This window comes from Pseudorca crassidens, chromosome 10 (assembly GCF_039906515.1).
Source record: "Pseudorca crassidens isolate mPseCra1 chromosome 10, mPseCra1.hap1, whole genome shotgun sequence".
NCBI classification, from domain to species: domain Eukaryota; kingdom Metazoa; phylum Chordata; class Mammalia; order Artiodactyla; family Delphinidae; genus Pseudorca; species Pseudorca crassidens.
In genome coordinates, this window is record NC_090305.1 from 63,156,286 (window position 1) to 63,181,006 (window position 24,721).

The window sequence follows — 24,721 nt, forward strand, 5'->3', positions numbered from 1 at the left end:
TGAAAGAGAAGGCTCACCTGATGTTCATATTTTATGAACCAGAGACATTTTAATGCTCTATACAAAAACAAAGCTATATATCAAATATCAGAACTCAAAGGCTTAAAAATTAAATCACATGTATTTATACTTAAGAAATCACATTAACTAAAATGGTCACAATTATCCCTGAAATGGAGACAGGCCTGGAGATTCTGGATTGCTTCAGTCAGTTTGGCTCTCAGTCTTCAGAGCATTCTCACCAAACACCTGCATCCTCGTACAGGCCCATCAGTCATGCTCAATCCACAGTTTGTTACTCTAAAAATACTAGTCTACATACAGCTTTGCTTTGTAGTGGGAGGGGACCCAAGTTGCACCCTAAAGAATACTCAGTATAGAGGAAGCACACAGTGAGAATGAAGGGCATTTCAGACAGAAAGGAGAGATTGAACTCTGATATGATAACATATCCAAGAGTGTTTATCCACAGTCATTAATCCACAAGCCCGATTCTGTGAGACAGGATTATTAAGGGGAGGGCGAATTACGAGGACAAACAGGCAATAAAAGAGTAGTGTAGATTAAGCCTGACAGAGAAAGACTTGCAATACTCTCCTACAGGATTTTGGGGTATATCCAGCAGGCAGTGGGGAGTCAAAGGATTATTAACAATGGGATGGGTTTTATAAAGAGATTTAGGGGAAACTCAGGTTAACGTCCAACTTGTTGAGTTAAAGTAGCCGTGAGACATCCACGTGTGTGGGGTTAAGTAGCAAGTGGCTAGATATGCACAGAGGTCTGGGGGATGGATAAAATAATTAAAAGACAGGGATCAGTCACTCACTCAATGCTCATTGCATGGCTTCTCTGTATCCTAATGCACGGATGGAAGCTAGGATGCAGCCATGAATGAGACACACAGCCTCTGCCTCTCGGATCTTACAACTGAACTGGAGAGAGAGATTAAACAGCCACTAGACAGTCATTTCAATGCTACAGAAGAGAAGCAGAGGGTATCTGAGCACTTAGAAGAAGCTGACCTAGCATGAGGGGCTGTGGAAAGCTTCCCTGTGCAAGTGATGCTTGAACCAAACTCCAAAGGATGGAGAGGACTTACCTATGTGGGGTGGAACACAGGGTTCCAGGTGGAGAAAACAGCAGTTCAAAGGTATGAGGCAGCAAGGAGGAAGCGGGGAAATGGATGGAAGGTGGAACACATGAAGGCATCAAGGGCACAGAGACATCCAGGTAAGACTTGAGAATGGCTTACGGAGTCAAAGAGGAGATCAGACTGACTGCAGACAACAATCTGGGTAAATAAGGTGAAACAGAGGACAAGACCACACACAGGCAATTCTTGACTAAGTCAAGAAATTGAGGCTTAACACCAGCATCAAGCTGAGAGTGGAGAAGGTAGGGTGTAATCACCAAGAGAAACACAGGATAAAAACAGTACACAAATGGAGCTGGACGTCCATGTTTTGGTAACGGTTCAGGAAAACGTTTTTTTCAGAAAACAGTGATCTTTAAAAAAAAAAGTCAAATTATTTACAAGTATCAAGTAAGCATAGTTAAATCTTAGAAAAATAATATATGTGTATATATATATATACAAAACAAATTGGACAAATACAACCAATGACAAAAATAATGCAAAATGGTAACCATTAGTACAATGCTATAAATGCTCACAGCTCTTTTCAAACTCTACTGTAAAGCAGTCCTTGTTTTTTTAATCTTCCTGATGTCAAAAGTATACAAATTTAGTTAAAGTTGACTCCATTACAAGTGATACTTTTATTGGTTCATTACGAAGATTAAATTCACGGTGCACCACTCTGTTATTCACCTGTAAGATAAAAGCACAAACTGTCCAAAAGAATGTAAAGCCCTCAGCAAAAGCCTCTTAGTAAAGCCCACAGAAGGAGACGGCAGAATTCTCTGACTGCACCAGGAAAACAATGCAGACACCACCCACCAAGTGCTTGAAGGCATCGAGTGGCTGCGTGCACAGACCCGGGTTCAAGTCAACTTGCCCCTGGGTAACATCAGGCAAGATAGTAACCTCCTCTGAGCCTTGGTAACTCATGGCATATGAAAGCATTGGATTATGTTTTGTCCAAAGTATCCAATAGCTCTATTAATTCCAGTGCTGCTTGTAACCTTACTATCTGCTGCCTCACTAAGCTCTAAGTGCCTTTAATGCAAAGGTCGCATCATGCTCACTTTTGGACTTTCTTGCCAGTATCTACTTAGCAAGTGCTTTAAAAATGAACAGTGTTGGGACTTCCCTGGCGGTCCAGTGGTTAAGACTCCACGCTTCCACTGCAGGGGTGTGGGTTCCATCCCTGGTCGGTGAATTAAGATCCCACACTTCAAAAAAAAAAAAAAGAATGCTGTTCATACCATATGACCCAGCAATTTGACTCCTGAGTACATACCCAAAAAACACAAAAACACTAATTTGAAAAGATACATGCACCCCAATGTTCGTAGCAGCATTATTTACAATTGCCAAGGTATGGAAACAACCTAAGTGTCCATCAACAGATGAATGGTAAAGAAGATGTGATACACACACACACACACACACACACACACACACACACACACACAATGGAATACTACTCAGCCATAAAAAAGAATGAAGTTCTGCCATTTGCAGCAACATGGATAGACTTGGAGGGTATTATGCTAAGTGAAATAAGTCAGAGAAAGACAAATACTATATGATATCACTTATATTTGGAATCTAAAAAAACACAACAAACAAGTGAATTAAAAAATAAGGAAGCAGACTCACAGATATAGCGAACAAACTAGTGGTTACCATGGGGAGAGGGAAGGGTGCAGGGGTAATGTAGGCATGGGGGGAGAAGGGTTATTATGGGATTATATGAAAACATGTGTGAAACTTTTGAAAATTGTAAAGCACTATAGAATTTAAAGAATCTTTTATTCAGTTAAAAAATATCGGCTTTCAATTTTAAAACAATGAATGCTGTTCAATAGAGACTTAATGAACACCAGTCGGCAAAACAACTTTCACTTAGCATTAACTAAAATGGATTTCTACTTACGGTAGGTTAAATCTGTCTCTATTATTACATTTTATTGAGACGCTGATGAGAAACTATTTTCTTAAAGAGAGAAATTGAGCAATACAAGAGATTTGGAAATATGGTTAGAATGACTGTCAAAATTGTCTATACTCCTCCCTTTTAACATTTTTTCCCCCAAGAGCTTACCTTAAAATGAGATGAACACCTCAACATAATAAAGGCCGTATATGACAAACCCACAGCCAACATCATTCTCAATGGTGAAAAACTGAAACCATTTCTTCTAAAATCAGGAAAAAGACAAGGTTGCCCACTCTCACCGCTATTATTCAACATAGTTTTGAAAGTTTGAGCCACAGCAATCAGAGAAGAAAAAGAAATAAAAGGAGTCCAAACTGGAAAAGAAGTAAAACTGTCACTGCTTGCAGATGACATCATACTATACATAGAGAATCCTAAACATGCTACCAGAAAACTACTAGGGCTAATCAGTGAATCTGGTAAAGGAGCAGGATACAAAATTAATGCACAGAAATCTCTGGCATTCCTAAACACTAAGGATGAAAAATCTGAAAGAGAAATTAAGGAAACATTCCCATTTACCACTGCAACAAAAAGAATAAAATACCTAGGAATAAACCTACCTAAGGAGACAAAACACCTGTATGCAGAAAACTATAAGACACTGATGAAAGAAATTAAAGACAATACAAACAGATGGAGAGATATACCATGTTCGTAGATTGGAAGAATCAACATTGTGAAAATGACTATACTACCCAAAGCATCTACAGATTCAATGCAATCTCTATCAAACTACCAATGGCATTTTTCACAGAACTAGAACAAAAAATTTCACAATTTGTATGGAAACACAAAAGACTCCAAATAGCCAAAGCAATCTTGAGAAAGAAAAATGGAGTTGGAGGAATCAGGCTCCCTGACTTCAGACTATGCTACAAAGCTACAGTAATCAAGACAGTATGGTACTGGCACAAAAATAGAAATATAGATCAATGGAACAGGATAGAAAGCCCAGAGGTAAATTCACGCACATATGGTCACCTTATCTTTGATAAAGGAGGCAAGAATATACAATGGAGAAAAGACAGCCTCTTCAATAAGTGGTGCTGGGAAAACTGGACAGCTACATTTAAAAGAATGAAATTAGAACACTTTCTAACACCATATACAAAAATAAACTCAAAATGGATTAAAGACCTAAAGGTAAGACCAGACACTATAAAACTCTTAGATGAAAACATAGGCAGAACACTCTATGACATAAGTCACAGCAAGGTCATTTCTCACCCACCTCCTAGAGAAATGGAAATAAAAACAAAAATAGGGCTTCCCTGGTGGCACAGTGGTTGAGAGTCCACCTGCCAATGCAGGAGACACGGGTTCGTGCCTGGGTTCAGGAAGATCCCACGTGCCGCGGAGCAGCTAGGCCCGTGAGCCATGGCCGCTGAGCCTGCACGTCTGGAGCCTGTGCTCCACAGCGGGAGAGGCCACAACAGTGATAGGCCTTCGTACCGCAACAACAACAACAACAAAAAATAAATAAATAAATAAATAAACAAATGAGACCTAATGAAACTTAAAATCTTTGGCACAGCAAAGGAAACCGTAAACAAGATGAAAAGACAACCCTCAGATGGGAGAAAATATTTGTAAACGAAGCAACTGACAAAGAATTAATCTCCAAAGTATAAAAGCAGCTCATGCAGCTCAATATCAAAAAAATAAACAACCCAATCCAAAAATGGGCAGAAGACCTAAATAGACATTTCTCTAAAGAAAACATACAGATTGCCAACAAACACATGAAAGGATGCTCAACATCACTGATCATTAGAGAAATGCAAATCGAAACTACAATGAGGTATCACCTCACAGCGGTCAGAATGGCCATCATCAAAAAGTCTACAAACAATACATGCTGGAGAGGGTGTGGAGAAAAGGGAACCCTCTTGCACTGTTGGTGGGAATGTAAATTGATACAGCCACTACGGAGAACAGCATGGAGGTTCCTTAACAAACTAAAAATAGAACTACCATATGACCCAGCAATCTCACTACAGGGCATATACCCTGAGAAAACCATAATTCAAAAAGGGACATGTACCACAATGTTCACTGAAGCACTATTTACATTAGCCAGGACACGGAAGCAACGTAAGTGTCCATCGACAGATGAATGGATAAAGAAGATGTGGCACATATATACAATGGAGTATTACTCAGCCATAAAAAGAAACGAAATTGAGTTATCTGTAGTAGGTGGATGGACTTAGAGTCTGTCATACAGAGTGAAGTAAGTCAGAAAGAGAAAAACAAATACTGTATGCTAACACATGTATATGGAATCGAAAAAAAAAAAGTTCTCATGAACCTAGGGGCAAGACAGGAATAAAGACGCAGATGAAGAGAATGGACTTGAGGACACGGGGAGGGGTAAGGGTAAGCTGGGACGAAGTGAGAGAGTGGCATGGACATATATACACTACTAAATGTAAACTAGATAGCTAGTGGGAAGCAGCTGCATAGCACAGGGAGATTAGCTCCGTGCTTTGTGACCACCTCGAGGGGTGGGATGGGGAGGGTGGAGGGGAAATGTAAGAGGGAGGGGATATGGGGATATATGTATACATATAGCTGATTCACTTTGTTATACAGCAGAAACTAACACAACATTGTAAAGCAATTATACACAAATAAAGATGTTAAAAAATAAAAATGAGGTGAAAAGAAGTTTTGAAAGCTGTTAAGCATCATATGTAAAGCGTTAAACAATTTTTTAAGAGAAATAAAAATAGCCACCATAACTTGGGGAGATAAGGAGTAAGTAATCCTATATAACTGTGGTTAAGGCATGAGCTCTAGAAGTGCTCTGCCTGGGTTGGAAAGCCAAGGCTGCTTTCCATCTGTAATAGGAGATGGGAATCCCAGTACCTGCCTGAGAGCTGTTGGAAGACTCAATGTATTAATATCTGTGAAGCGCAGGGAACAGCAACTGAAGAGCAAGCAGAACTTCAAAGCTCACCTAAAATCCAACTCACTCACGTACCAAAGAATAAAGTGTCACTATCAGTTTCCCTTCGCACCTGGCTCGGCCATGATTTCTGCGACAGTCCTCTTAATGCACCATCAGCCTGCTGTTTCCAAACAACTTCTCACCATCTCTCACGCTTTCTCAGGCTTAAGTCAATCGTCTCGTGAAAATGTTCTCATCAAGTGCATTAGCTTTAGACAGAATGGAGCACATGTTCACTTGGAATTTACTTACTTTGGTGAAGAAGTCAGCAATGTGCCACTTATTTCCATACTGTTTAAAGACTTCGGTCATTGCTTTGATCATCACAGAGCCGGTGCGGGGGTCCCGTAAAGCCACATGATCTACAAAGGAAAAAAGTCATTTCATCCATTTTCCTCCTCTAACTTACAGCAAACTTGTTCTCTGACCCATAGTTAAAACCTGGAAAATGGCTTTGAATCGAGAATATAGAAACACTTGCATTAAGATACAATCACAGAGAACTCATGTGACCAATAGCACATAACCTCTCAAGAGGACATTCTTTTTATATGCATTTTTAAAATACAACTTTTCAAATATACAAAAAAGTAGAAAGCAAAGTTTAACAACCCCCCATATAATCATCCCTCAGATCCAAGAGTTATCATTTTGTCGTATTTGCTTTATTTATTCCTTTTCTATTTTTTTTATTGCTGACTTTTGCTCTAGCATTTTAAGCTAAATCGCCCTAAATACAACCATATGGAATTTATTTGGTGGTATTCAAGAGTTTACTGAAATTATCTTTATTATTAGGCTGAAAAACTTGAAATATGTCTATATAGTATGGAAATTCAATGGGAATATTAAGATTGCACACTCTCATAGTAAACCTGGGTTGGGACAGAAAAAACATGGAACATCTTTCAACCTCAGGGTAGACAAAAGTTTCTTACAACACAAAAATCATAAGCCACAGAAGAAAAAAAGATGATGAATTGGACTTAAAATCTAAAACTTTTGTTTTTTGGCAGGCGAGAATTCTACCACTGAACCATCAATGCTTATAAAAGTTTTGCTTTTTGAAAGACATCATTAAGAAAATGAAAAGCCAGTCACAGATTGGGAGAAAGCATTTGTAACTCGTACCAGAGAAAGGACTTGTATTCAGAATATATACAGCTTAATAAGAAAACAAACAACCCAATACAACATTGGGCAAAAGAAGATACATGATGGCCAATAGGCACATGAATAGATGGTCAAAAAAATTGAAAGGTGATGGTCATACAAATTGATAAAAAAATATTTTTTTCATTCTTTTTTTTTTTGGCTGCGCTGTGCGAGCGGCTCATGGGATCTTAGTTCCCCGACCAGGGATTGAACCCAGGCCCTCGGCAGTGAGAGCACAGAGTCTTAACCACTGGACCGCCAGGGAATTCCCTCATTCTTAAATAACCACAATTACTAATCAGATGTGTGCCCCTTTTGGACACTGCATGACTTCTCAACCTAGGATACCACCATGGTACTTGCTTTTTAGCTCAGCGAACCTCCAAAACCTAGATACCACCAAAATATGATATCAAAAAGAACACAGCACGATCTAATTTTGGGAACCATACCTCACCTGAGCTGGTGGTTCACAGAATTAAGTATAGCTGTGTGACTTCACTGTGGCCCCCTGATCTGGAGACCGCAGCACTAGGGTGTATACCCAGAAGTGAAATTGCTGGGTCGTGGAATAAACAAACTTTCTAGGTATCACACATTGCTCTCCAAAGAGGCATTATAACTTGCTCTCATCAATGGTATATGGAAGTACCCGTTGCCCCCCATCCCCACACATATTTAGTACTGCCTCATCCAATCAGGTATGACCCAAGGGAATTCCCTGGTGGTTCAGTGGTTAGGACTCCGAGCTTCCACTTCAGGGGCCACAAGTTTGATCCCTGGTCGGGGAACTAAGATCCCACATGCCGCGTGGCATGGCCAAAATGAAAAATAAATCAATTGAAAATTTAAAAAAATATTTGCAGCCAATTAAGCTGACTGTGCTCTTTTCCCCATGGGGGCCCGGTGCGCAATGGCTGCAAACAGCAGCCTCCTCAGTAGTGTATGCGGCCTGTTGCCTGTATGCGTTGCCCTAAGGCATCTTGGAGACAGCCCTTTCCAGTGGACATTAATGACTGGCATGCTGCCCCCAATCCAGGCTCCTGACGGGTATGCGCAGTGCCTTTAGAAAGCCCCAGGGTGCAGAGGCCAGGGTCCACATTGGCCAAGTCACAATGTCCATCCGCACCAAGCTGCAGAACAAGGAGCATGTGATCGAGACCCTCCGAAGGGCCAAGGTCAAGTCCCCTGGCTGCCAGAAGATCCACATCTCCAAGAAGTGGGGATTTACTAAGTTTAATGCAGACGAATTTGAAAACATGGTGGCAGAAAAGCGGCTCGTCCCGGATGGCTGTGGGGTCATATACATCCCTAACTGCGGCCCTCTGGACAAATGGCGGGCCCTGCACTCACGAGAGCCTTGGTGCTGTCCCCCCTTTACTCATGCCCACCATTAAATCCTACTTTCCTGTCAAAAAAAAAAAAAAATTAAAAGAACTGGGATCATGCAAAAAAAAAATGGGTGATCCAAAAGATTAATTTTATCACATATTCCAAGTTTTCCACTTTGGGCACTTTGGGTACTTTAAATATCCCTCCAGGTATAAATCTTAATTCTTGATTAAAGCAAAAGTTTAATACTATTTTCGGCTGATAGGAATGAATGAAAATCCCCAAGGCATGCCATTCCTCCAAACAAGGAAGCTGAAACTTGAGCTAGAAGCAGAAAGCAAAAGGGAAAACCAGAGTTGCGCTTGTGTCTAAGGGTAAATGTCAAGTCTGGAAGGTGTACCTGGGAGATAGGGAGATGAATTTAAGATCCTGCATTAACCATGTGACCCTGAGCAGAGCTACAGAGGTCCACTTGTGGGTGGTAATCCTCTCTAAAGGAAAGCATAACTGAATTATGCCCCCAGGAGTATCACAGATTAAGATTCAATAAATGAGCTAAGAGTTCAGACACACAGAGAAACAAACCCCCATGAGTGACAGGCAACAGAACGACCACAAGAGTGATCCCCAAAGACTTTAGATATTGAAAGTATAAGGTAAAAAATATAAAATAACTGTGCATGAAATGTTTAAAGAAATAAATGATGGAATCACAAGGAAGAACAAGCAAAGACACTGTTACATCATCGGCCAGATTTGGGTGTAAAGTGAACTTACCACCTATAAATCTTCCTTAAATGAATTTCTAAAGGATGTACTTCATGAAGAAAGAAAATGGTCTGAGATTCAGGACAGATAGAGAAGAAAATGGTAAACACATGCATAAATATAAACAAACATACACTGTATAAAATATTACAAAAGTGTTCTAACTTGTGGGGTTTTAAAAAAGGAATAGGCATTACCTAACATAGTGCTTGTCACCCTAGAACATGCCAACCTATCTGATGAAAATGTGTTGGGTTAATGTCCTAATTAGAAGAAAATTAGGGTGGAAGGAGAAGGAGTGTAAGAATACATAAATAATTTCATATAAATAAAGATACAAGAAATAAAAGTTAGAAGTAAATGTTGAACAATAGCACTTAAGTGTGGAAGGTGATGAGAATTAGTGTTCTAAGGTTCTGTGTATCATCAGGGAGTAAAAATAAGCTTACTTACTTATAACATTTCACAGGGAACCAGGAGAAGAAGAGATGCGAAACACATATCTTCCAAGTCAGTAGAGGGATAAAATGTAAGAATAACAAACTAAACTCACAATCAATCAAAAACAAGAACAATAAAACTACCATAATATTGTACACACCAACTATACTTCAATTTTTTTAAAAAAAGAGCAATAAAGGAGGGGAGAAAAGCAAATAAAAGTAAATAGCACAAAGTAAAATGGTAAAAATGTAAATATATCAATAGTCACAATAAAGATACATTGTCCTAACTCACCAGTAAGAAGATTGATATTAGACTGGATTAAAAAACAAAATCCAGTTATATTCTGTTTAAAGGACCACCTAAAACATAAGGCCCAGAAAGGTTAATAGAAAAAGGTCTGAAGGAGATATACCAGGCAAATATGGGCCAAAAGAATACTGGGGTATCTATATTAATATCAGAGAAAAACTAATACCAAACAAAGCACTATTTGGGATAGTAGGTTCACTAAACAATGATTGAAATATTTATTTCACCACAAAGTGTAACAATTCTAAAATCATATGCCTCTACTAAAGTTGCCTCAAAATACATAAAGAAAAGAAAAATAGATAATAGAACTACAGAAGAAACTGACATATCCACCAGGATAACATGACATAGTAACACATTATCTCAGTTATTGGCAGGTCAAGCAGACAAATTACTAAATATGTCTGCTTGACCTTTAGTAGAGACTTGGAACAACACAACTGAGCTCAATTAATAGAAATATATAGAACCTTGTATTCAAGAAGTGAACACATATTCTTAAGCACATATAGAATATTCATGATAGATCAATAGCCATTAAAAAATGTACTACAGGGCTTCCCTGGTGGCGCAGTGGTTGAGAGTCCGCTTGCCAATGCAAGGGACATGGGTTCGTGCCCCAGTCCGGGAGGATCCCACATGCCGCGGAGCGGCTGGGCCCGTGAGCCATGGCCGCTGGGCCTGCGCGTCCAGAGCCTGTGCTCCTAAACGGGAGAGGCCACAACAGTGAGAGGCCCGCGTATCGCAAAAAAAAATTTACTACAGATCAAGACATAAATCAAGTCTCAACCGATTTCAGATTGGTATAGTTGATATTCTTTCTCAAGAATAAACTAGACATCAATAATAAAAGGATAAATAATAATAATAATAAAAGGATAAATTTTAAAATTTCAATACCAGAAAAATTTAGAGGCATATTTCTAAATAACTAATGGGTACCTTGGAACTGAAGGATAAAAATGTTACATATTAAAATATAAAAGATACAGTGAAAGCAGTAATTAGAGGGGAATTATAGGTTTAAAAATGCTTATTTTTTTTTTAAAAGGTAGAAAATAATGACCCAAGTACCTAACTGAAAAAGCTGGGAAATTAAGAGTAGAATAAACCCTTAAAAAATGGAGAAAAATGGAAATATGAGGCAAATGAATGAAATCAAAAACAAACATAATAATAGAGGATTAACAAAACTAAAAATGGGTTCTTAACTAAATAAATAAACCACTGGCAAGACTGATCAAGAAAAACAAGAAAGCCAGAAATATTAGAGGTAAAGAAGGGAACATAACTACAGATAGAGAGCCCACGTGATTAAAGATACAAGAAACCCTACAACAAGAAATAAGAAAATAAACTTGGGCTTCCCTGGTGGCGCAGTGGTTGAGAATCTGCCTGCCAATGCAGAGGACACGGGTTCGAGCCCTGGTCTGGGAAGGTCCCACATGCCGTGGAACAGCTAGGCCTATGAGCCACACTACTGAGCCTGCGTGTCTGGAGCTTGTGCTCCGCAACAAGAGAGGTCGCGACAGTGAGAGGCCCGCGCACCACGATGAGATGAAGAGTGGCCCCTGCTCTCCGCAACTAGAGAAAGCCCTCACACAGCAACGAAGGCCCAACACAGTCAAAAGTAAATAAATAAAATTAAAAAAAAAAAGAAAATAAACTTGCTTTTCTCCCGTTGAGAAGCCAGTTTTCCCATCACTTATTAAACGGTCCATCCTTTCACCATTGATTAGCAATGGCTTCTTTGTCATGTGTCTCATTTCCCTATATATTTGGGTCTACCTCTACATTCTTTATTCTATCCCAATGATCTGTTTGTCTATGTACCGGCTGATAGAGTTTTTGTTATTGCTTTCTACTAAGTATTCATATCTTAGATGACACATTTTCTCAAATATCTGCATAGCTCACACTCTCATGGCCTTCAATTCTACACAATAATCACCTTCTCAGTGGAAACATCTCTACACATCTCTTTTTAAAACCACAGTCCCGGGACTTCCCTGGTGGCGCAGTGGTTAAGAATCCACCTGCCAATGCAGGAGACATGGGTTAGATCCCTGGTCCAGGAAGATCCCACCTGCCTCAGAGCAACTAAGCCCGTGCGCGTGCACCACAACTACTGAGCCTGAGCTCCAGAGCCCGTAAGCCACAACTACTGGAGCCTGCACACCCTAGAGCCAGTGCTCCACAGGTGAAGCCACAGCAATAAGAAGCCCACGCACCGCAACAGAGTAGCCCCTGCTTGCCACAACTAGAGAAAGCCTGTGCTTAGCAACGAAGATCCAATGCAGCCAAAAAAAAAACAAACAAAAAAATTATAATCTCCACTTCTACCCCTCAATACTCTCTCTCCCCGGTTCCTGCATTACTTTTCTCCATAGCACTTATCACCATCTAACATTTTATTTGGTAAACTTTTCACTGAAGGGTAACCATCATACAGAAAAGTATGCAAAGCATATGGGTATATAATAGCTCAATAAATTTTCATAAAATGAACACACCCCCATACCTGGCACCCTCATCAAGAAACACGATGATACCAGTACTCCAGAAGTCCCCTCTTGCTGCTCTGGTCATAACCACTCCAAACACTGTGCACCCTGAGGACAAGCAGCACCCGGACTTCTACCATCCACCATAGATTAGTTTTGCCTGTTTTTGAACTTCATAGACATGGAATCATAAAGCAACCCAGGATCTGTTTTCTGTATGTGCTTACTGTCGTCTCCTCCCCTAGAACATAAGCTCCATGGAGGCAGAGATTTTTAGTTCTTGTGCTCAATACTGAATCTCTAGTGCTCAACAGAAATAGCCAGCATATAGTCATGAAATTCATTCATTCAGCAAAGTTGGAGCTCAAGATTCCTCGTCTTGACCCTTAAGTGTTCCATAATAATTTTGTGATTAGTTTGTCAAATTCCATGAAAAAACACGTAGAATTCAATTTACAAACTCATTTGGGGAAAAAAAGGTCATCTCCATGGTATTGAAAATCTCAACCATAAGCATGGTATTTCCCACCATTGATTCAGGTCTTTATGCCTTTCCGGAATGTTCTCTCATTTTCTCTAATAAAGTTCTTGCTCATCTTTTGTTAGTCATTCCTAGACATCATTCACTAAAGCAAGAAAAAATAACATGGTATCTTTTTTCTTTTCTATTATATGTTTAAGTGATTACTGCTAGATATTCAAAACTATTGATTTCTACAATATTGATCCTTACATCTTTTCTTGTCTTAATGAATTAGCTAGGACTACCCATGCCATGTCAAACAGTAGGAGTGAGAGTGGGCATGCTTGTCTTACATCTAACTTTTTAAAAAATTTACAGCTTTATTAAAGTATGATTGATCATTGACAAGCATCTGCATATATATTTTTTTTTGGCAGCACCACGCGGCATGTGGGATCTCAGTTCCCTGACCAGGGATTGAACCCATGACCCCTGCATTGGAAGCATGGATTCTTAACCACTGGACCACCAAGGAAGTCCTGCACATATTTTAAGCAAACAATTTAATACGTTTTGACATATCTATACTTCCGTGAAACCATCACAACCAAGATAATGAATCCAGTCAGCCCCCTCCAATGTCCTCATGCCCCTCTGTAATCCTTCCTTCCCTCTCCACTCCCATCTCCAAACACAACTGATTTGCTCTCTTATAGACTGGTTTGCATTTTCTAGAATTTTATATGCATGGAACCACACAGTATCTGCTTTATTCTGTCTCACTTCTGTCAGTCAGCAGGATTATTCTGAGCTTCATCTATGCTGTAGCATGCATCAGGAGCTCATTTCTTTTATTGCTGAGTAGTATTCCATGTATGATATACCACGATTTGTTTATTCTTTCACCTGTTGATCATTTGGGTTGTTTCCAGTCTTTGACTATTTCAAATAAACCTGCTTGCACTTGCTGTTACAAGTGTCTATCAGGACATATGCTTGCTTTCTTCTTTTTTTAATACTTATTTATTTATTATATATTTATTTATTTTTGGCTGTGCCAGGTCTCAGTTTTGGCACTCAGGATCTTTGTTGCAGCATGCAGGCTTCTTAGTTGCAGCATGCACGCAGGATCTCGTTCCCCGACTAGGGATCGAACCCGGGCCCCCTGCATTGGGAGCACGGAGTCTTAACTGCTGGACCACCAGGGAAGTCCCAGGACATATGCTTTCATCTCTCTTGGATGAATAAAGTTACATCTAACTTTAATGGGGATATTTTCATTTTATATTATTGTCCTTAGTTTCCTCTGCTTCCATTTCTTCCCTAACATTTTATCTTGAATTGCATATATATATATATATACACACACACACACACACACATACGTGTGTATATGTGTATATACACACACATAAGCTATTTTAATCCTTTTTGGAGAAAGTCAAGATAAAAACAGCTAAATAAATGCCCTTGACCATTTATTCCTATCTTCTCTACATTTTCCTATTTCCCTTTCACAACTGAATCAAGTTCACCCCTTCAGCACACAAGATTCTTTTGGATTTTAACCTATTAATATTAATAGTATAGTAATAATAAGGATAATAACGTAATCAGCATAATATATTAGTAATAATATTAATTTCTTTTTTACCTTATTATGCCAGTTATTATGATAAGCACAATACCTGCACTACATAATTTAATTTATATAACATCCCAATGACACAAGTATATTTTATCATTCTTCTTTTGCATAAAGAAACTGACATATCTAGAGGCTAAGAAATATTGAAGGTCTCAAAGACAGCAAGTGGCAGAGCTGGCTTTGGACCAAGATCTTTTTCACATGAGAGCCGATGATCTTATTTACTATGTGATACTTTGCTAAAAGGATGGCATCTTCCTGGAAGAGATGAACAGTCAGATGCAAACTTGCCATCTCTGAAAGTGGAACAGTTGAAGATGGATAGGTTAATGAAAATTTCTCCTTATGTACATCAATCTGTAAAGCACAGATAATATTTTTAAAAAAGATTTTCAGTAATTCCCTGGCAGTATAGTGGTTAGGACTCAGCACTCTCACTGCCGAGGACCCAGGTTCAATCCCTAGTCGGGGAACTAAGATCCCATGAGCCACGTGGCACAGCTAAAAAAAAAATAAAAAGATTTTCAAAATCATTAGGAATAAGCTAAACCCTCTGGACGAATGTGTATCTCACTGTCATCAAGCCTCACTGTCTTACCTGCCTGGGTGGGATAGATGATGAAATAATCACTGAATGTAGGCAGCCTCTTCTTCTCTGATCCATCATCCGAGTCCATGGGTTCATCATCCGTTTCAACACCACTGTCTCTTCTCTCTATTTTTTGAGGAATGAAAATGCAAACTATGATAATACACCATTGACACCAGTAATTTTTTTTTTTTTGACACCAGTAATCTTTAATAAAAGTCACAACAAGCTTGTATCTCCATAAGAGAGAGAAATATCCACCAAAGTTAACATAAATCAGATATTAGTCCCACAAGCCACCTGGAATCACATGAACGGTGGGACATCCCCTGGAAATTGCCCACCTCTCTCCCAGAATTTGAGTTTCCCCAACCCACCTCATGAATTTAAAGACTTAGACCCTTCCTCAGCCTAAATTAACTATCCTATCCCAGGAAAGCTTTCCCTTCATTCTTTCCTCCCAGCTCAAAGTCCCTACTATACTACGTAACTAAAGTTACATCAGCTAAGCGTCCGCTAATGTAAAATAATTTTTTAAAACTCAGTTTTCTTTCCTCAATCATCAATATGAGAATTTCCTAAAAACAGAACTATTACAAAGAGGTCTCCACTTACCTCCTCTGCAGGCCTGGATTATAAAGATTTTTGGTTTCTCTTGAAGTGCTGGACAATTTTTATTGTTAAACATTTCAAAAATGCCTTCCAGGCTGACTTTTTCACCATCTGTCATTTTGATAAAGCCTTCTTCTCCGTGGGACATAAGAGCAACAAGGCAACAGCCAATGTCATCTTTAATTTCATTTAGTCCATCTCGAAATGATGTTATCTTTCCAAGTAACTCCTGTAAAATAGGAAAACATATTAAAAAGAACTGCAAGTAGGAAAACCCAAAAATCCCAGAGATGGCTCCTTTACAAGGTGATCCAATGAGACGACAAATATGAAAATACCTGCATCTCTAACAGAGTCAGTATAACTTGTCAATTCCCTTTTGGTTGCTTTCGGAATTCATATGATTTCTTCTTGTACCACTGGTGGTTCTTGTTTGACAAAATTAGGGTATTTCTGATTCTCTACCACAAAATATAACAGAATTATAGCTCCCCAAAGGGTTAATGTATTTCAATGCTATATTATTAACTTACTTTAATATATAAAATTATCTTATAAAATTAATACCCTCAATAAGCTAGAAATGGAAGGGAATGGAGGAGTCTACCCAATCATATCTACTTGCCAGAATCTATCAGAAGACGTCATCAGAATCAATCCCACTAAAAAGAGAAGACAGGAATGGCTGTTCTCACTAGCCTCATACATGTTGTAACAAAGATCCTAGCCATTTCAATAAAGTAAAGTAAAAAATTAGATGAAGTTTAAACATTGGAAACAAACTCATTACTTACAGATAATATGACTATCTAGAAATATAATCAACTAAAAACTTCTAGAACTAGAGATCAGCAAGTTGACCAGATACAAAGTTAATTTACCAAGATCTATAGCTCCCCAATTACCCAGGAATAATAATTTAAACCGCATAATGGAAAAGGGATCCATTCATGGTCATAAAAAAAGTAAAACAATACGTAGGAATAAACCTAACAAGAAATGCACATTGCCTAAGTGAAGAAAATTATTTAAAAAAAAACTTTAGTGAAGAGGCAACATAAACTATGACATACCGATGTTTCTGAGATGACTCAATACTATTAATTTGCCAGTTAACTCTAAATTAATCTCAATTCAATGTCATGTCAATTAAAATCTCAAAGGATTTCTGTGAAACTTAACCAGATGGTTCTCAAGGTCACAGAGAACAGATGCTCAGGAACAGCAAAGTGCTCAAGAATAGCAAAGAACATTCAGAAGTTTAAAAAAAAAAAAAAGCAAAAAAACCATAAAAAACAATGAATCCCCATAGGATAGGTCCTATCAGACATCCAAAGGTACTATAAAATCATGGTGAACAAAACACTGATATACCAGCTTAAGAATAAACAAATGTATGAATAGAATATTTTAGAATATAGAAATGGATCCAAATATATATATATATAGGGATTTAGTTTATGATAAGAATGGAATTCAAATATGTCGGGAAAGGATGTATCATCAACAAAATGAGATGACTGGCTTGGAAATAAAGTTAAACCTCCCACCTCACTGTTCCCAAAAACATAATTCCAGTGAGTAGGCTAACCTTAAACTATAAAAATGTTACAGAAAAATAATTTTCAAAAATTTTATGTTGGGAAATCATGGGGTTTAATCAAGACATAAAAGCCAAGAAGGCAACAAACAGAAAGGCTGACAAGTTTACTCACAAAAACTAAGACTTCCAGGGGAGTTCCCTCGTGGTCTAGTGGTTAGGATTTGGCGCTTTCATTGCTGTGGCCTGGGTTCCATCCCTGGTCAGGGAACTGAGATCCCACAAGCCGCATGGTGCGGCCAAAATAAATAATTTAATAAATAAATAAAAAAGACTTGCAATGCCACGGAGCAACTAAGCCCACGCGCCGCAACTACTGAGCCCACGCGCCACAACTACTGAAGCCTACGTGCTCTAGGGCCTGTGCTTTGCAACAAGAGAAGCCACCGTGATGAGAAGCACGTGCACTGCAATGAAGAGTAGCCCCCGCTTGCCACAACTAGAGAAAGCCCATGCGCAGCAACGAAGACCTAACACAGCTGAAAATAAAAAAATAAAATAAATAAATTTAAAAAAAAATAAAAAAGACTTCCATTTGACTTAAGATAACAAAAAGTCAAAAGGCAAGTAACAAGGCAGGAGAAAAATATTTGCACTCTATTTTGTCTAAAATTCAGGAAAAAGAACTACAGAATAAGAAAAATAAAATCCAGTGTGGTCCAGTGGTTAGGACTCCATGCTCTCAATGCAGGGCCCGGGTTCGACTGCTGATCGGGGAACTAAGATCCTGCAAGCCACATGGCACAGACAAAACAAAAAGGAAAAAGAAAATCCAGTAAGAAAAAGGGCAAACAGGTAATTCAAATAATTCACAGAAGGAAAAAAATGGCCAGAAGATGTTCAACCAAACTAATAATCAGGAAAATGAAACAGTGAAATAATTTTACCAGTAAAGTTGCTAAATATTTACAAATAAATGTTGACAAGATGTAGAGAAAGAGGCCACTTCTGGACCTTTGGGAGAATAAACCAGAAGAACACTGGCAATTATCTGTAATCTGAATGGAAAGGACTGGATTAAAAAAATCACATAATATTGGAAGAGATTCTGGTACAATCCTTGGGAAACACGAAGGAGTCTGTTTTTAGCTTTGAAATAATAAAATCAAAATTTATTGAGCACTTACTATAAGCCAGCTACTATTCTGAGAACTTTTACATAACGCAGCTCATTTCATCCTCACCATAGCCCTACAAGATAAATTACTATCACCCCCCCCACCATTTTAGAGATAAGAAAGTAGTCAATTAATTTAAGACAGAATTTCTAGAACTCTTGCACTATTATTTTGTGTCAGGTAATCTTTGCCTTGGGGGCCGTCCTGTGCACTGTAGGGTGTTCAGTAGCATCCTGGCTCTACCTCAGCAACTACACAAGATGCCAATAGCACCCTCCAGTTGTGACAACCAAAAATGTCTCCAGACATTGTCAAATGTCCTCTGGGGGGACAAAAATCACCCTCAGTTGAGAACCAGATTTAAGGTAACAACTAGTAAGAGACGAGATTCCACCGGTCAGTGTGTGCTGCTTTCCTAGCCCTTCTGCTATGCTGTTCCTTGATATTCACTAGCACTGCCTCCTGGGGTCTATGAAGGACTTTCCTCTGTTATTATCCCCAAACATGAGCAGGGCTAGGCCAGGACTCAGCTGGGGTCAGAGAAGTCAAAATGCAGTTCCCACCCACCACCACCACCACTCTTCCACCTCATTTTCTTGTGTCCTCGAGTTAAATCACAATGCAATTCTGCCCAGGGCTCTCAGCAACTCCTCTCCCCACCCCTCCCATGGTTCTAAGCAAGTCCCACCAGGATCTTCCAAAGCCCCTGGGCTCCAATGCTGCTGGGATTCCTCTGGCCTGGCTGCTTGATGACCTCTCAAAGCTGTCCCCTTGGTCTTCCTGTTCCCAAATGCTCTGGACCTTGCCTACTCTGGACTCACAGCATGTCCTTGGGCCTCCTTGCCCAACTCACTTTTACACCTTCTTGGATTCCCTTCCCTCTTCAAATGCAGGGACCCAAGAGGTCCCTGCTTGACTAGAAGTGAAGCTGGAGTATCATCACACACTTAACATGACAAAAGCATCTGTATCCAACAGGTAAGCTGGGTAAGAATTTCATCAGGACATACACATCCATTGCTCAGCAGGCCCTGGTTCTAACCAGGTAATAAAACCCAATTTTTTTAAAAAGGAAGGAAAATTATAATATCCAAGCTACAATTTTTCTTCTTCTTTTCATTTTTTTTTTGGCTGTGCCGCAAGGCATGTGGGATCTTTGTTTCCCAACCAGAGATCAAACCTGCGCCCCTTCAGTGGAGGCACGGAGTCTTAATCACTGGACCGCCAGGGAAGTCCCGAGCCACAAATTTTCATTTTTGTTTTTAACTTGGTACCATTTTGTCGGGATCGATGCACAACGTATTTTCGAACTGGCACTGGCCAAGCCAGTCCTGCATCAGTAGGACATCCTGGTGAGCGCCCAGCCTGTCTCTCGTCACACACATGAGGAAGGCCTTCCGCCTGCCACTCAGGTCATAACGGTCCTGTTTTCAAGGAAAGCCAAGAAACAATATTTAAACCAAACCAAATCCAAATACACCTTATATGTGAAATGAGTTTCTTCTGGAGTTAATGATGACGTTTCCCAGCTCAGAGCAGGGGCACAACACTGATTTCCTCTCTCATCATGACTTCATTTATAATTTTTTCAAATACCTTTCTCAAACTAGGACGAATAGGCCAATCTCATTTTTAAATTCCTATACATAGCCAGAACTGCCCGTTTAAGGAAAATGGTAAATGACAACACAGGGCTGCAGTTATCAAAATCCAGAATGTGGGACATTCTACAGGACAAATAACCTGGTTTCGTCAACAAACAAGAGAAGAGGTCAAAGGGAGAGGTATCATAAATTAAGCCTCTTAAGAGACAAACCATCAAGTGTAACTGTGTAGACCTTGCGTGAGTCGGACCCTGACTCAATCCAACTGTAAAAGGCATAAGAGCCAGCCAAGGACATCTGAAGGCTGACTGCCAATGAGGAATTTGTTTCTAGGTAGAATAATGGTATCATGGCTATGTTTGGAAAAAGTCTTTCTCAGAAATATATACTCAAGTATTGTATGTATGAAAGTGATATGGTAGCTGGGGAATTTGCTTCAAAATAATGGAGGGGGGGCGGGGGGAGGAACAGATGAAACAAGATTGGCCACGTTGCTAATTGTTGAATCAGGGCAAAGAGTTGGTTGGGCTGGAGTCTGGAGATGCATTTTTCTCTTCTCTCTACTTTAACTTATGTTTTAAATGTCCTTAATAAAACAAGCAAAAAAAGGCCGGAAGCCAGCAATTTATGTAGTTTCGAGAGGCCACACAGCCTGCAATGCCTTCGTCTGTAAAATGCAGATACTAACAGTGCTTACCTCATTTGGTTAATGCGTGCAAAGTGGTTTTATCTGGCTAATGTTTTGCTTTTCCTATTTATAACGGAAAGCAGGAAGATCTGACCGCTTGAGACAATGACACAGATACCCACCTCCAATCCAACAGAAGCAGCACAAAAAAATGTTCAAATGGTGACTAAATACTATCTTAAAGAGTCCAGATATTTACCAATTCACCTTCCACACAGTCATAGCTTCTCTTTGGAATCTTTCGGGGAATCACTGAATGAATTTTCATGAAAAGACAAAACAGAAAAGAACATATTTTTTCTTTTTCCTCTTCTTAATCATGATCTGCTGTCATTCCTGTTAACAGGAAGCACCTCCCAAGGAAATCAGTTGCCTCTTATGTTTTAAAACAGGTTTCTAGGATTCTGAAAACCCTCTCCCAAACTCATAAGGATGAAAACTTAACAGAACTCCCTTAGGCCCCAGTCAGATTCAGGGGCAGGGAGAGCCAGGCCAGAGATGAAAAGGAGAAGCACCAATGAACATTAGTGTATATGCACCTCCAGAAAAGGAGACCAAGACATCAATAAAGAGAAAAATGAAGTTAAAGGAACTAGACCCTATTTAATTTTTTAATTAAACAAACTCTTAGCATTCAATTCAAATATTTTTGGAGTGCCTACAGTGTGTAGTCATGATACCGGGTAGTTTGGTTGATTCTGAAAAACAAAAAAGCCCAGTTTACCAACTGCAAGAGACTCACAGTTTAAAGGGGTGATAACAAAAGTGTGATACATTAACCACTAAGCCTGGAGAGACATTATGATAAGTGCTGTGCAGATGCAGTCAAGGGAGAATCAAAGGCTTCGTGGGGCCAGTATTCTGCCTACAGGCCATGTTTTGAGGTCGTTTACAGTTGTCACCCATTAGGAATCTAAAAGTCAGCAAAGCAACATACCTCAAAACTCAACCAGATCTTTATTGGCATATAATTGCTTTATAATGTTGTGTTCATTTCTGCTGTATAACAAAGTGAATCAGCTATATGTATACATATATCCCCTCCCTCTTGCGTCTCCCTCCCACCCTCCCTATCCCACCCCTCTAGGTGGTCACAAATCCCCAAGCTGATCTGATCTCCCTGTGCGATGCAGCTGCTTCCCACTAGCTATCTATTTTACGTTTGGTAGTGTATATGTGTCAATGCTACTCTCTCACTTCGTCCCAGCTTACCCTTCCCCTCCGCGTGATTTTTCTCAAATTTTTGGAGAGCTATTAGCCAGGAATTTGGTGTAATGACTCATTACGTTATTCCTTAAAAAATGTTAAATGTGTGTGTAGAGTTAAGTAGCGGTCGTACTTTTGATTTAATAAAAAGTTAAAAAAACCAAAAACTCAACCAGATCATAAGCATGCGATGGCAGAGACCAGCAACAGTATATTTTAGTGTCTACCTCAGTGTGCCCAGTAGAAGTGCTTTCTCTTTCTTTCTCATTCTCTCTTTCTCTATGTACACAAACTCGCTCACATATTATACACACATACATTTATGAAACTTACGAGGGGAAACCCTAACCGCCCCCAACTTGTTACATTTCTTGATCTTAAGCCACATCTTCCCAGATTTATGGCAAATGTTCTAATGGTGGATTCCAACACGGGGTTTCTCACTGCATCATCTAAAAACCTCCTCCATCATAATCACTTGGAGGTAATTGTTAAAAATGCATCTCAGGCCTGCTGAGTCAATCTGATTTCTCAACCCACCCCAGAATGAACTGGTAGACCCTGATGGCTACTCTTGGACTGGTCACTTCGATTCCGTGCCTGGGAACTGTCTCTCTCCTGCCTTCTTATCCCCCGGTTCCCACTTCCCGCCGCGCGTTCACTGGTCCCTCGACCCCCGCATCCTCCTTGCTCCACTTCCCCCACCCCACCCTACTGAAGCTCGGTCCACCGCCGCTCACCTGTGCCCCAGGCCTAACCCGGCGCTCACCTAGGACACCCCCCTCCCCGCCAGTCCCCCTTCCCTCCAGTCAGTAGCCCCTCCCCCTGCCCAGGAATCCCGGGCAGTCCTCCCTCCGCCAATCCGGGAATCCCCGGGCGGTAGGGCCAAACCCAGCGGTCACCAAGCACCCCCTCCGGTCCCCCCAACCCTGGGAATCTCCGCGCGCTCACCCGGGCCGTCAGCGGCGGCGCTCTGCCAGCGCGGCAGCAGGTCAGCGCGGGGCAGCTGCTCCAGCACCTGGACGAGGACGCGCTTGGCGGCGGCCGGTGGGTAGTACTGCTTGGCGAGGAGCCTGGCCAGCCCCGACGGGCTGCGGCCCTCCAGCTCCAGCTTCACCTGGCTCACGCGCGGCTCCACCTTCTTGAGGTGGTCGCGGAAGCTGCGCAGCTCCTGCGAGGACAGAAGGTCCAGGGTCTCCTGCAAGCGGCTCTGCAGCTCCTCCATGGCCGGCGGGATCTTCGGAGACCCCGAGCGCCCGCCGATTCCCGAGCTCCCCTCCATTGTCACCCAATGATGCTGAAGCGACCGGGCGGGAGGGACCAATCTGAGCCCGGCGCGCCTCACACGCCTCCCGCTTCTCCTCTTTGTTTTGAAAACTGGAGGCGTTTCCGCTCGTCCTCTTAAGCCCGGAGATCTCTGGACGCCGTCTGCCTGCAAGGTCCCGCCTTCCGTCCTCTCGGGCCCGAGGTCCGCCCCCGCCCCGGAGCCACGCCCCGCACCCTGGAGGCCCCGCTCCGCCCACAAGAGCTCCTTCTTTAACCCTTGGAGCCTGGGTTAGCAGAGCCGAGTGGTGCCCGCCCTGCAGGTCTACTCCGAGGTGCTCTGCCTTGGCACGCGTTACGATCACCAGGAGGACTTTTGAAACTACTCATGCCCAGGTCACAACCTGAACTGATTACATTAGAACGTCTGGGTGGCCGACCAAGGCATCAGTGGTTTTTAAAGCTCCCTGATGATTCCAGTGTGCAGCCAAGTTTGAGAACCACTGACCTTAGAGTGTTTACCAGCTACCTAAGCCAGTAGTTCCCAAGGAGCAGGGAAGAACTTGGAAGGTGAAAGAACACCTAGATTATGGCATTGAGCCAGTTTTTTTTAGAGAGGACATGGTGACAAAAGCTGATATTTGAGAATTTGAAGGCAGCAAGGAGGTGGAAGTGCACACTGCTCAGCCTGGAGGCGTGGAAGGAGCACTGCTTTGGAGAGCAGATCTCAGCTTTGCAACCCCCCAGAGTCCTATTGCTAGGCTCCCTGACTTGATTGGGCCCTCAGGAAGTGATGACTCACTTTAACCGTGGTTTGCCTGAAAATTACTTACCCTTTCCAACAGCTGGTGAAAGAATCTTAGGACTTGTTTGAATCCTGATGCAAATAAACCAACTGTAAACAATAATTTTTGAGACAATCAGGGAAACATGAATATGGACTGGGTATTGGCTGATAAGCAAAAAAAAATGTTAACTTTTTTTCAAGTAGGATAATAACGTTGTAGTTACCTAAGAAAAATGCCCATAATTTTTAGATATGCATATAGAAATGTGGAAGGGTGAAATGGTATGATGTGTGGGATCTGCTTTTAAAAGCTTCAGTTAAGGAAAGAAAAAAGGAGGTGGGGGAGAGGGGAAAGACAAGCAAAAGTGGCTAAATCCTGATAATTGTTCCATTTGAGTGATGTGAATGAAGGGGCAATGTACCATCTATTCTACTCTTGTGATTGAGATATTTCATAACATATTCTTGGAAATTGAGTATAGCAGCTTAAAAGCTTTGCTTCTGTCCTTTTTGCCTCCTGCCTTACTAGGCCTTATCTCTAGCG

General features: G+C 40.7%; 1 protein-coding gene and 1 non-coding gene across 2 annotated transcripts; one reads left to right on the top strand and one right to left on the bottom strand.

Annotated features, from left to right (window-relative positions):
- Nucleotides 1-102: 102 nt before the first annotated feature.
- CASP14 (caspase 14) lies at nucleotides 103-23,597 on the bottom strand. The gene is made up of 7 exons (XM_067754005.1): nucleotides 23,079-23,597; nucleotides 21,121-21,173; nucleotides 19,904-20,053; nucleotides 15,915-16,140; nucleotides 15,309-15,425; nucleotides 6,334-6,443; nucleotides 103-1,831 (listed from the first exon to the last, which is right to left on the bottom strand). Exons 1-7 carry the CDS (start codon nucleotides 23,407-23,409, stop codon nucleotides 1,730-1,732), a joined length of 1,089 nt encoding a protein of 362 aa, XP_067610106.1. The 5' UTR covers nucleotides 23,410-23,597; the 3' UTR covers nucleotides 103-1,729.
- Nucleotides 8,097-8,231, top strand: LOC137233175 (small nucleolar RNA SNORA70). The gene has a single exon (XR_010947344.1). It is a non-coding gene; the product is annotated as a small nucleolar RNA SNORA70 (small nucleolar RNA).
- Nucleotides 23,598-24,721: the final 1,124 nt, after the last annotated feature.

Excerpts from the sequence above, each read along its gene's own strand:
- CASP14 (XM_067754005.1), bottom strand. The coding sequence starts at position 23,409 with ATGGAGGGGAGCTCGGGAATCGGCGGGCGCTCGGGGTCTCCGAAGATC. Across the intron at positions 20,054-21,120 it reads ACTGTGTGGAAGGTGAATTG|GACCGTTATGACCTGAGTGG; the intron begins GTAAATATCTGG and ends CCTTGAAAACAG. Across the intron at positions 6,444-15,308 it reads CATCTATCCCACCCAGGCAG|ATCATGTGGCTTTACGGGAC; the intron begins GTAAGACAGTGA and ends TTTCCTTTGTAG.